The 11,818-nt window shown below is 34.0% G+C and overlaps 3 protein-coding genes across 3 annotated transcripts; all 3 read left to right on the forward strand.

The window, feature by feature from the left end:
* Positions 1-583: 583 nt before the first annotated feature.
* LOC125834095 (phosphoribosylformylglycinamidine cyclo-ligase, chloroplastic/mitochondrial-like) lies at positions 584-4,930 on the forward strand. Its single transcript, XM_049513277.1, has 8 exons — positions 584-985; positions 2,747-2,841; positions 2,909-3,010; positions 3,126-3,185; positions 3,712-3,884; positions 4,010-4,112; positions 4,215-4,373; positions 4,503-4,930. Exons 1-8 carry the CDS (start codon positions 634-636, stop codon positions 4,671-4,673), a joined length of 1,215 nt encoding a protein of 404 aa, XP_049369234.1. The 5' UTR covers positions 584-633; the 3' UTR covers positions 4,674-4,930.
* A 361-nt stretch (positions 4,931-5,291) lies between these two features.
* Positions 5,292-6,683, forward strand: LOC125834040 (uncharacterized). Its single transcript, XM_049513217.1, has one exon. It carries the CDS (start codon positions 5,292-5,294, stop codon positions 6,681-6,683), a length of 1,392 nt encoding a protein of 463 aa, XP_049369174.1.
* Positions 6,684-7,555: 872 nt separating this feature from the next.
* On the forward strand, positions 7,556-10,235 carry LOC125834101 (glucan endo-1,3-beta-glucosidase 13). The gene is made up of 4 exons (XM_049513283.1): positions 7,556-7,614; positions 9,133-9,471; positions 9,654-9,690; positions 9,915-10,235. Exons 1-4 carry the CDS (start codon positions 7,560-7,562, stop codon positions 10,018-10,020), a joined length of 537 nt encoding a protein of 178 aa, XP_049369240.1. The 5' UTR covers positions 7,556-7,559; the 3' UTR covers positions 10,021-10,235.
* The last annotated feature ends 1,583 nt before the right edge of the window (positions 10,236-11,818 follow it).

An 11,818-nucleotide genomic window follows, 5' to 3' on the forward strand; every position in this document is an offset into this window, starting at 1 on the left:
GAATTGGTGAAGTGAACTATTTGGGTGCTAATGAATTGGTAGAGTGTATTGGCTGCTAAATGTGGTCCTCAATGATGTCTTTGTGCAGTTCCTATTTGCTGTTTGCATTGTTGGAGATATGGTAGCTGCATGTATAGTTCATGAAACTTCTTATCTTATTTTTTTTGGTCTTTTAGTTTCTTTTGTTCTGCTTTGTATCTATAATCTGATTTTATTTTTCTGGTCTTACTAGTTATCAGCACTGTTGAGTTTTGAAATTGATTTATGTGTTATTAGCTATCACTTTTTGTAGCTAGTGTTGTTCTTGTGTCAAGTTTATTATTTAGACTTCCATATATTTGGAGCAAGAGCAAGTCCATGTGTTAATTTGTGAAATTATTTGTTTGAAGAGATTACTATTATTGTAAAATTTCTTTTCGACATAACCATTTTTGATGGCAGGTGAAGCATATATATATGTATGTGAAATTCACTAGAATTGTGAATTAAATTTTCAACCCATGATTCAAAAGTAATGGGTCCAATAATAAGAACCGTGTCAAATTTAGATTATGGATATGCTTCTGACTATGTTCTCTTTTGTTTGGTTATTTTAGTTTTTTGAGCTTGAAGCAGCTTTTTCCTTGGGTTGTCATGAACACGTCTTGTGGAGCAAATTTGGAACTATCGAGGTGCATTGCTGCATCCCCTGTTTGTCATTTTAAATCCTCGATCTTTGAGCCAAGATCATGTGTACCCAAGCTCCAAGACTTATCAAAAAAGCTATTGCCTTTATGCAAAGATATAAATGCTAGAAGTAACAGGGAGAGAAGCATTCCATTCTCTGTTACTTGTAGTGCCAGTCAGGTTGACACTGCTGCAGATGAGCCCAGCAGTCTTACATATAAGGATGCTGGTGTGGACATCGATGCAGGATCAGAGCTTGTGAAGAGAATAGCCAAAATGGCACCTGGAATTGGAGGATTTGGCGGACTCTTTCCATTAGGTATTATTTGCCTTTAGCCTACGTTTTGTTGGTTAATCCTTTTACATGGCATCTTCAATTGAAAATCTTGATTCATTTGTTTAGTGAAAATGTAATCAAGATTTGCGTGTTATAAAATTATAAAACTCAAATGGACAGTTTGATCAATCAGCTGGTGCCATGACTAAAGTGAAATACTTTAGAAAAAATGTTCTTAAGCTTACTCTTATTTAGTTTTGTATTCTATGGACAATGACTTTGAGCTCTTTAAATCAAGCTTGTATTCTTCTTTTAGGTGAGAAATGTTAGCTTTATTACTGAGGATGGATGCCAGGGTTGTACCTTTTTGTTCTTTAAATATTTGTGATGACACCAGTCTCTGGGTAATGCTGCATGCACCTTGACTAATCTAATGTGCAGCTTGCTACAGTACAAGCACAGTTGAGGAGTAATCCTTCTCATCTAAGCTGGAGTAAATGGGCACACATGTGTCACTACCTGCAAAGCCTGGCAGTCTCTATATTGTTCTAACAGTAGCATATGACATTTAAACAGAAACAAAAGTTTGAAATGAAAAACCCAAGTATTAAGAAACAGTGATGTTAAAATTAATTTAATCAAAAAGAAGTTCTTATGCTCATTTACAATTATTATTTTTTATGACCGTGGCGTCCATGCCAACTTGTGTACACCTCTGCTACCTTCCACGGGATATCGGTAGCTGTGTCCACCAAGGCTTAGACACATAGGTAGAAATCACCTAGTGTTTTTGCGTCTGATCAGATTTGAACCTGAGGCCTCATTGTTCTCAACCCGCTTAATTGATTTCTAGGCCACACCCTTGGGTGCCCAGCTATATAATGGCATAGCAACCTCTGTTCTCAGGGACCAAAATACGTCTTTTCATAGGTTTATTTTGCATTTACATTGCTGATTTACTGGTGGGACTAGAAGCAATCTTTTTCTCCTATGGGTTCTTTACGCATTAGGGTCAGACATGTGTTGTAGTTTTACCAAAATAACATAAGTTCAGGTCCGTAAGCTTATAACTTGGTGTACTGATGTCCACCATTACCACGAAAGCAGGTTTGTCTTGCGAAACGAGAAGTAGTTCTTGAAATTAGGCTACTTTTTACTTTGTAAGGTCATGCATTTTTTAAGCATTCAGTATTTCACTATGCAACATTACCACTTTCTCGGTGCCTGCAACTACTCAAAGTTATAGTGGTAAAACCCACCAAAGGAGCACCATATGATTATTTTTTTTTGCTTTTCTGCCAGCTAAGACAAGTCCTTTTCCTTTCTCCCACATCTCTTATTTAAATTGAACCCCTAAGCAGAAGGTGGAGAAACTAGTTTCTTCTCAGTTTAATATTCATCTGTAAATCTGAAAATCTGAATTAGCCAGTCCAAAGTGCAAGTTATATCATTTCCAAAACCTGTTCTTACTGATGTTGAGTATCATTAACTGATGGAGTCACAATGCAACTGAGCACAGACAAGTTTGTCCAACTGATTAATGCAACATTATAGTTGTTAAGACTTGTAGGTTATGGTTTTATGGAGTTCTAAAAACCTTAATTCCACTAATCCTTAGCTTGTTCCTGCTCAATATTCCCCTATATATATTTCTGCTCTATTTTCCTAATGGTCTGCGTAACCCATAGTCAAAGTATATGTTTTTCTTTTTCTTTTGTTCGTTGTTCTTTTGGTCTTTTTTATGTTGTTACTGATCTTAATTTTGTAAATTCTTCTTTTTGGGTTTTTTCTTGTACTGAGCAGGGGATTCATATCTTGTGGCTGGTACTGATGGTGTGGGGACAAAACTTAAGTTGGCATTTGAAACGGGAATTCATGATACCATTGGAATTGATCTGGTAAGTTTGATTCATCTTTTTATGTGTTTTGCAGATATGCAAGAACTAATGGCGTCTTTCTTACCAGGTTGCGATGAGTGTTAATGACATTGTCACTTCTGGAGCAAAACCTTTATTTTTCCTTGATTATTTTGCAACTAGCCGCCTTGATGTTGACCTTGCAGAGAAGGTATGTCTGGCCACATATATCTATCTCCACTTCCTGGCGTTCCCATTGCCTTATTCAAACTGGTGTGTTGTGTCCTTTTCCTGTAAAACAAAGTTGGCTTCTTACATTTATGCAGGTCATAAAAGGTATTGTGGATGGTTGCCAGCAATCTGACTGTGCTCTTCTAGGGGGAGAGGTACCTATAACTCCATTTTTCTTCTCAAAAATCACTCCTAGTAAAAAAATGTGACTCATATTCTGCAGCAAAAGCATTATATATGAATGACAAATATTGAGCTGCTCGTTCTAACAAAAGAATTTCAGCATGGAGTTGATTAGTTTGTGCTGCTTTTTTTTTGGTTGATATGTGCATAGTCATTGAGACATTCTGGATCACTTATCAAAACTTGTAGCATGTCATTTTCCTGCTTCATCACACCCTTCTTTTTTTCTTGTGCTATTATGGGTTGTTAGTATACTACTGCATATAGCTTCTCTCTCTCTTTCTCTCTCAGGTGCCAAATGTTGGTTTTGTTTCATGACATGGAAATGTGTTAGGTAAGATGTGTTCTTTTTAAGTAGAATTGGCTGATGTGATCTAGTATATTTGTTGAGTGTGAATAATGACATGCGTTTAATTACTATATGTTTGGTAAACCATGGCTTTGGAATTAGAAACAATCTTCTTTTATTGCACTCGGTTGATTTAGTGTGCATTTCAGACTGCAGAGATGCCAGATTTCTATGCCGAAGGTGAATATGACCTCAGTGGGTTTGCTGTGGGCATTGTGAAAAAGGATTCAGTTATTGACGGGAAAAATATCAAGGTTGGAGACGTTCTTATTGGTTTACCATCTAGTGGAGTTCATTCAAATGGGTTTTCTCTTGTTAGAAGGTTTGTCTATTTTGAGAGAAATTATGTATTTAAGCCTTTAAAAATAATTTGATAATTTCATTTCCTTTTGACTTACATGCTTTTCTTTCCTTCCGTTGAATGATGATAATATGCAACCTGTGTAGGGTTCTGAAGCAAAGTGGTCTTTCTTTGAAAGACCAGCTTCCTGGTGAATCTATTACACTTGGTGAAGCTTTGATTGCTCCAACTGTTATATATGTTAAACAGGTTTCACCTTTGGTTTTCTTTTCTTCTACTTGTATTAATAAAAAAATTCAATTTTTAATATCGGGTATGCAGTAATGTGTTTCACGGATTTGGAAAATGCAGGTTCTTGATATTATTAGCAAAGGAGGGGTTAAAGGAATAGCCCACATTACCGGAGGTGGCTTCACTGACAATATCCCTCGAGTATTTCCCAAAGGCCTTGGAGCCCTTGTTTACGAGGGCTCTTGGACAATTCCTCCTGTTTTTAAATGGATTCAAGAGGTGAGTATCTTTTGATACTTGCTTGAATGTTCTTTCCCTAATTACTTGCACATGAGATACTGATCGCGTACACTTCTATTGCATGTTTTTTTTTTCTTTAATGTTTGTGATATGGTCATTGAAATGTAGGCTGGAAGAATAGAAGATGCTGAGATGATGCGAACTTTCAATATGGGTGTTGGTATGGTCCTTGTAGTAAGTCCAGAAGCAGCTGATCGGATACTTATGGAAGTACAGAAGACAAGCATTGCATACCGGATTGGTGAGGTTGTAAAGGGTGACGGAGTAAGCTATAGCTGAAAGCTACGCAGGTGATCATCGGAGGATAGACATGACGTGATGAGAGTTTTTTTCTCCTATCTTCGATTAAGAGTTTGAAATTTAGGAGCCTCTCTTATCGACCGTGTTTATGGATCTGTCTAACAACCAATGCATAGACTCTTAAAGATGTGTTGTGTTATGTGTATTAGTGTGTCATTAGTTACATCTGTTAGCCATGAGGAGGATGTAGAGAACTTCAACAGATTTTGAAATAGTTTTGCATGGAGTTTAGCAAATCATTTCCGCTATATTCCATTTTTATCAAAAGTGTCTTCAGATAAGTGCTTCTTACACCAACTCTATTCTATTTTTTCCATTGCAGGACAGCCAAAATGGTTGAGATTATACCACGAATAATAAGTCATAGATATTTGTGTTACTATAAATTATTTGATTAAGGCTAATTTGACATTTAAAAGTTAAATTGTTACTCCCTCTAGTCCATATCAAGTGAATTATTGGGGTTTGAAATACCCTTTAAGATTGATGGACATAATTTAAAATTACTTTTCATTATTGCGCTTTTGATTGATTTCAAACTATTCTACTAAAAAAATGTAAAGTAGTAGTTAATAAGAAGTGTAAATACTACATACAATGAGTCAATTACCAAACTTCAAGTACCACCCAATGTGCAAGAAACTGAAACTTACACACCTTATATTTGCTGATGATCTGATGATTTTTTGCAAAGGAAATGTGGACTCAGTGAATAGAGTGATGGAAGCATTAGCTCACTTCAATGCTGCTACTGGTTTGGAGGCCAATTTGGAGAAATCTAATGTGTACCTAGCTAGGGTAGATGAGAGGGTCAAAATGCAAATCCTAGCCAGAACTGGATTCTCAGAGGGTGTGTTTCCAATTAAATACCTAGGACTCCCTTTGTCACCTAAGAAATGGAAGAAGATTGAGTGTTGGTCCCTGATAGACAAGATTACTCACAGAATAAAAGTAACATACTCTAAACAACTTTCATATGCAGGGAGATTGCAAGTGATTAATGCAGTACTATTCTCAATTCATAGTTTTTGGGGAGCAGTATTCATCCTTCCTCAGAGTATTCTCAAGAAAGTGGATCAGATATGCAGAGATTTCCTATGGGGAAGCAGTGCTGATAAGAAGAAGGTAGCATTGGTTGCATGGGATAAAGTGTGTCTTCCAAAAAGACAAGGTGGTTTGAATATTAAAGGTTGTAGTAATTGGAATAAGGCATCTGTGGGACAATTATTGTGGCAAATTATAGTTAACAAAGAGTCATTGTGGGTTAAATGGGTTCACGACATATATATGAAGAATGACACTTCAATATGGACTCATAAAACTCCTATTGACTGTAGCTGGTATTGGAGGAAAATTAATGCACTCAAAGAGCACATGCAGGGCTGGTACAATCACAGAAGATATATGCTGACTCAAACTGGTAAGTATTCTATTACCAAGAGCTATCAAGCACTCATGGGTACTAAGCCTAGATGGAATATTGCTGAACTAGTCTGGACATCAATGGCTATACCAAAGCATAGATTCATGACATGGTTAGCAGTTCAAGGAAGATTACTCACACAGGAAAGAAAGTTGAGACTGCAGATTCAGGTGGAGGATATTGCATGTTGTTTATGTGAGGAAAAAGTAATGGAGACTAATGTTCATCTCTTTGAAGATTGCAAATGGACATCAACTGTGTGGCAAGCTATGCACCAATGGATAGAAGTACCAGTGCATAATATTGGTATTGTACAGGTCCTGGAAAACATAAAAGGGAATCGTTGGAAGCAATTCAAAAAAGAGATCATGGCAGCTATCTGCGGAGCAATCATATACCACACTTGGCGTGCTAGGAATTGGAGGAGATTTAGAGACATACGTGTACATACGGAAGAGGCAGTAACACAGATAAAGAAGGAAATCAGTGAAAGATTACACTTACTTAGTAGTTCTAAGAGAGCAAATAAATGTAGACACTTTATTCAGCATTTGTTATGTAACTAGGTATTTTGTTTTGTTAGAAGCCTATTCTCTGTTTCAGAAATAGGTGCTCTTTTATTTGTATATGTTCTTTGGTGGTTATGATAATATTTTACAGTTGTTACCAAAAAAAGAAGAAGTGTAAATATGAAAAAAATGTCCCAATAATTTTCTGGAAATTTGAAAAAAAATTCTTATGTTGAACTACTAACTCTTAATAATTAATTAACTTAATATGGATGAAAGGGAATATAAATACAGAAATATTTTATTTTTTTGGGATTGATTAAAAAAGAAAATGAATCGTATGAATTGAGGATAGAGGGAATATATTGACCCTTTCTCGAGGTAATGATAAAGTCTGTACATTTTATTTTTACCCTCTTCAAACCCATTTATTGTATATTACTTGATATGTTATTATTAATATTATTATTGGAGTATATCTTTGAGGAAAGGTTTATCGAAAATATTTTTTTTTTCGCAAAAATAAATATAACGTCTATTTACATTTTTACCCTTCCCACTGGACACTTTTATTATAGTTGTAATGGCAACTGGCAAGTCACATCTAGTAAGATCTTCCAAGGAGCTTTGTAAAGGGGTCCACACACATACTCAAAAAATAAAAATGTTGTAAATTAGATATGTACTTAACCAAGAGGCTTAAGCTTAAAGTAGCTCTTGTCAGCACAAGTACTTAGCTTCCTCAGTGTTCATTACTCACATCAAAAGAGGAAAAAAGAAAAAGAAAATTTCTCTTCAAGAAATGCTTTGATTCCTCTTCTACTCTGCATTTAAAAGTGGACATTACAACACTTATCTTTCTTTCATAAGTAAACACAAAGACACAAGAAACTAGTTTGTTGTGCCATTTAAAAAAAATAAAATTTCAACTCCATGGCACTTAAAGATTGGATCTTTTTGAGCTTCTTGGTCATGAAATGTTTTGTTGGTAATGTTTCTTCTTTCCTTCAGCCCTTACTATCTTTCATGTTCTAGTTTGGTTTTTGTGTTATTTATGATGTTTTCTACTTAGTATTTTAGTAATGAAATGTCTAGTTTAATTTCAAGTTTATCCCATAGACTTGTTTTCTTCTATTCCATTGTTATGTCTGGAAGAAAGTTTTAACTTTTAAGCTTTTTGTTTGTTTGTTTGTGAAGTGCATACTCATTGGTATGGAGATTTCTTGCGGGGTTATCGAAAACAGTCTCTCAAAGTTAAGGTTATGTACGGGTAAATCCTACCCTTTTCCGACCCCACATGTGGGATTACACAGGATACAACAACATAATATCTAGTGTAATCCTACAAAGTGGGGTCTAGGGAGGCTAGGTGTACGTAGACCTTACTCTTATCTATGAAGGTGGAGACGTTTCCAATAGATCCTCTGTTTCATGAAAAACAAATCAAAGTAGTTTGAAAAAGGAAATAGCATAAATGATTGTTGTTTGGTGAACATTGTTAATGATCTTGGAATAGAAATATTAAGAGTGTAGGTAAATGTACAGTTGAATGGAATAGTTTTGTATCAATGCTTAGCTCTACAAGGGAAGAAAGGAATAATGGTAAAGGTAAAAAAAAAAAAGGAAGATTTGTTTATTGATACAAAAAAATTGTCTCTTTCTTTCTGACCTGGAGATTCAATTGCTAAATTTTCCCAAATAGTATTTAAATGAGTTAAAGAAAAGACAATTAGTTTAACAAAAAGTTAATTCTAATCTGAAAAAGAGCTATTTTGATGGTTAAGTATATGAGATAAAGGTTTAGTTTACTATTAATTATTACTACCCAAACAGAGTCCTCTGTCATAGCTCTCTAAGCAAAAGATGAATTCCTTTTACTGAACTAAAGAAAACATTCATTTTTTTGATAAGGGACTAATGAAAACATTCATTTTTCTTTTGCTGTCTGAAGTAGTTCTTTATGCTTTAGCTCAAACGATATAGTTGTCGTTAACTTGATAATCTAGTAACACCAAGACAGTGGGGTTGCTAGGAGCTATGTTGCTCGGACTATTCAAAAATATTGTCAGGGTCTGTGTCATGTCCTCTAAAAGTAGTACATTTAATAGAGGATCCGACAATAATTTTGGAGAGTCCGGCACCATAGGTTTAGGTGTCCTAAAATGTAGAAAATGTATAGAGAAGGTTAGTTTTTCATCATTCTTTTGTCAGTGATCCAAGAGTTTTGTTGATAGTGTGTAGAGTATTTAACCCGATATGATTAAATTGTCCTACAATAGAAGGAAACTCTTTATAGCCAGTCTGATATGGAACTTTAATAATAAAGTATTAACATGCGATATTGTCAGTGTATATAACTTAAATCTTTGATCTCATCGTTTAGATTAGTTTTTCGCACAATATTGCATTGTACACAATAATTTTCTATACTTGGAATTGGCATAAGTTGTGTTTCTTATTCATTAAGTTGTTCTATGTTCTTACATTGCTACTATAAAACATATAGTGCTAAAAGTAGAGGGCATGGTGCAAGAGAAGGAGGATGCAACTATTCCAATTACAACTCTATCACCTCCTGAAGGCAACACAACATTCCTTGGTGGCACAACATGGTGTGTGGCACGGGCCGGGGCTCGACAGTTTGATTTGCAGAATGCATTGGACTGGGCTTGTGGATTGGGGATGGCGGATTGCAGGCCCATCCAAACCGGTGGCCCGTGTTTTGAGCCCAATACACTTTTATCCCATGCTTCATTTGCTTTCAATACCTACTATCAACAAAATGGAAATTCAGATATTGCTTGCAATTTTGGAGGAACTGCTATGTTGACTAAAATCAATCCAAGTAAGCATCTGTTTGGCCTTTCCATGACTTCAGTTTCTAAAGAACTTACGCCTCACTAGGCATAACATAAGTTCAATTGCTAAAGGACAAAAATTAAAGACCAATTCATTTGAAGAACAAAACGTGCAAATTTATGAAAAGGAAACATAATGCCTTAACATTTCCATTGTTTTATGTTTTAGGTCATGAAAGATGTATTTATGTTACATCCAGTCCCAGGTAACGTCGACTATTATACATAACTTCTCTTTTCATGAAACATTATATTGCTCGAATCCTTCAAAAATATCACCAGACATGTCGTATCTTTCAAAATCATTCATTTTTTGAGGATCCGACATAGGTATAACAATATTTTTGAAGAATCCGAGCAACGTAACATACATATGAAAATACCTAAGCATCCCTATTAACCGGTCTACTCTTTTTATTTTGGTTTTAAGGATTGAGAACATGAAGTCTGAAGCACCTCCATTTCCCAAAGAAAGGTTAAGCATTATGTGGTGGAAAATAGCTATGATTCTTCTTCTATTGTACTCAGGAAGTTGAGATGTAATTTTGCTATATGTAAAATTAAATTTAAAAACGGACCACTTTTTTTGTTTGGGAGAAAGTAGAGGGGGGCATAATCAAGAAGAGATACTATGATTAATTAATTAATTAAGATATTTATAGCTCTTTGGGACATTCTTAGAGTGGTTTAATTTCTTAAGTATATTCCTTACTCTCTTGTTGTATTAAGCATCTCAACCATTGAGAAGAAATCTGTCTTCTTTTTGTTATAAAGAAAATTCAATGCTGAATAGTTTATACAACTGTTGATTACTTTAGTGATTAGTAAGAATTTTGAGTGATTTTTTTGGTCTAGTCAACATCTAGGTGTGTTTCGCTAATTATTGAGTGATAGTTTAGGTGGAAAACTCAGGCTCGCAATAATTCAGATATGAAATTCAATAAAGTGGATAGTCTAGATGTGTTTTTGACTACTATTATAATTTTAAACTTCTATTTTATATTTTGGTCGTGTTTGGTACGAAGGAAGGGAAGATAATTAATCTTCTTAGAAAATTGGATGAAATTATTGAAAGCTCAAGAATCCATTTGTTTGGTTTTGGGGTCCAATTCATAATCTGATTTTATCCCTTTATTTCATATATCATATGGTGAAGCTTTCTTGTAAATATTTATTTTATTATAATATAGAAATATTATGAGAGGTGAGAGAGGATAGAAGTGTGGGGTAGTGGGGATGAGAGTTGGGTTTGTTCAAAATCGAACTGCAAAAAGGTCAGTAGTTTATCATTAATAGGTTATTAGTTAGCGATTTCGATAACAGTTTTGAGTTATTTTTATATCGAGTTATCAATTTTTCACTATCTCAAACTTTTGTTTATTTTACAAGGTGTTAGTGATCGCTTTTGAGCAAGATGAAGTATATCAATTCAAGTTCATAATTCACTTAGTTTGTTATCTTGTTTCTAATTGATTTTCAATAATTCCTTTAATATAAAATCTTAACGATTAAATCAATATCTGAATCATAACGATTAATAATCAATTAATCGATATTTTAATGATTCTATAATGATTTAGTATTCCACAAGTATATAATTAGTAAGTCAAATTGAACCGAATCAACGAATATACAACCCTAACAAAAGCTACTGAGGTGGAAATGGGCATTAATGTGAAATATCATTTGTTACTCTTTATTCTCCCAAATTTTTACATGAAAAGTTATTTTTGTCATTCATAAGATTTTCTTCCGATCAATTAAACATGAAAAAAATTAAAAAATATATCTTCGAATACACCTTTTTGTCTCAACATTTTTTTTCTTGGGCAGAGGTCATGGAAGTGACAGGACATAAGAGGCCAGCCATTTGCCTTTATGCACGCCTTCTTATTGTCATTTTCCTTTTGTTTCTATTTCCTCTTTTTGTACAAAAGTTTCTTTTTATCGTACATAATTTGTTACTTTGACAATAGATTTTCAAATATTTTTGATAAATTATTTTTAGGTGAAGTGTTAGATGAAGTTTTATCATGTATTTGATTATAATTTTTGGGTAAAATATTTAATGTTTTTAAAAGAAATATAATTTATTTTCATATGTACTATAAACTATTAAAAATATTTATAAATTTATATTATCACTTATAATGAACATGTTTCGTGAAAAGTTATGATAGTGAATACAACTGATATGAATGTAAAAAAAAAGGAAGAAAATAAAAAGAAAATACTATTAATTTGTATATGAAAAACTACTATTACTCTTGAGATGAGAAGTAATTTTGGAGAGCCAACTCAAATAAAAACTATATAAAAAATGTATATAACTAT

Source organism: Solanum verrucosum, unplaced genomic scaffold (assembly GCF_900185275.1).
Source record: "Solanum verrucosum unplaced genomic scaffold, falcon-dt-bn FXZP01000108.1, whole genome shotgun sequence".
Lineage (NCBI taxonomy): Eukaryota > Viridiplantae > Streptophyta > Magnoliopsida > Solanales > Solanaceae > Solanum > Solanum verrucosum.

What these genes read in the sequence shown, in the direction of transcription:
- LOC125834095 (XM_049513277.1), top strand. Translation starts at nt 634, where the DNA reads ATGAACACGTCTTGTGGAGCAAATTTGGAACTATCGAGGTGCATTGCT. An exon ending in ATGTTGACCTTGCAGAGAAG is followed by an intron (nt 3,011 to 3,125) that starts GTATGTCTGGCC and finishes ACATTTATGCAG; the next exon opens with GTCATAAAAGGTATTGTGGA. An exon ending in TTTTTAAATGGATTCAAGAG is followed by an intron (nt 4,374 to 4,502) that starts GTGAGTATCTTT and finishes ATTGAAATGTAG; the next exon opens with GCTGGAAGAATAGAAGATGC.
- LOC125834040 (XM_049513217.1), top strand. Translation starts at nt 5,292, where the DNA reads ATGAGTCAATTACCAAACTTCAAGTACCACCCAATGTGCAAGAAACTG.
- LOC125834101 (XM_049513283.1), top strand. Translation starts at nt 7,560, where the DNA reads ATGGCACTTAAAGATTGGATCTTTTTGAGCTTCTTGGTCATGAAATGT. An exon ending in GGTCATGAAATGTTTTGTTG is followed by an intron (nt 7,615 to 9,132) that starts GTAATGTTTCTT and finishes TAAAACATATAG; the next exon opens with TGCTAAAAGTAGAGGGCATG. An exon ending in GTTGACTAAAATCAATCCAA is followed by an intron (nt 9,472 to 9,653) that starts GTAAGCATCTGT and finishes TTTATGTTTTAG; the next exon opens with GTCATGAAAGATGTATTTAT.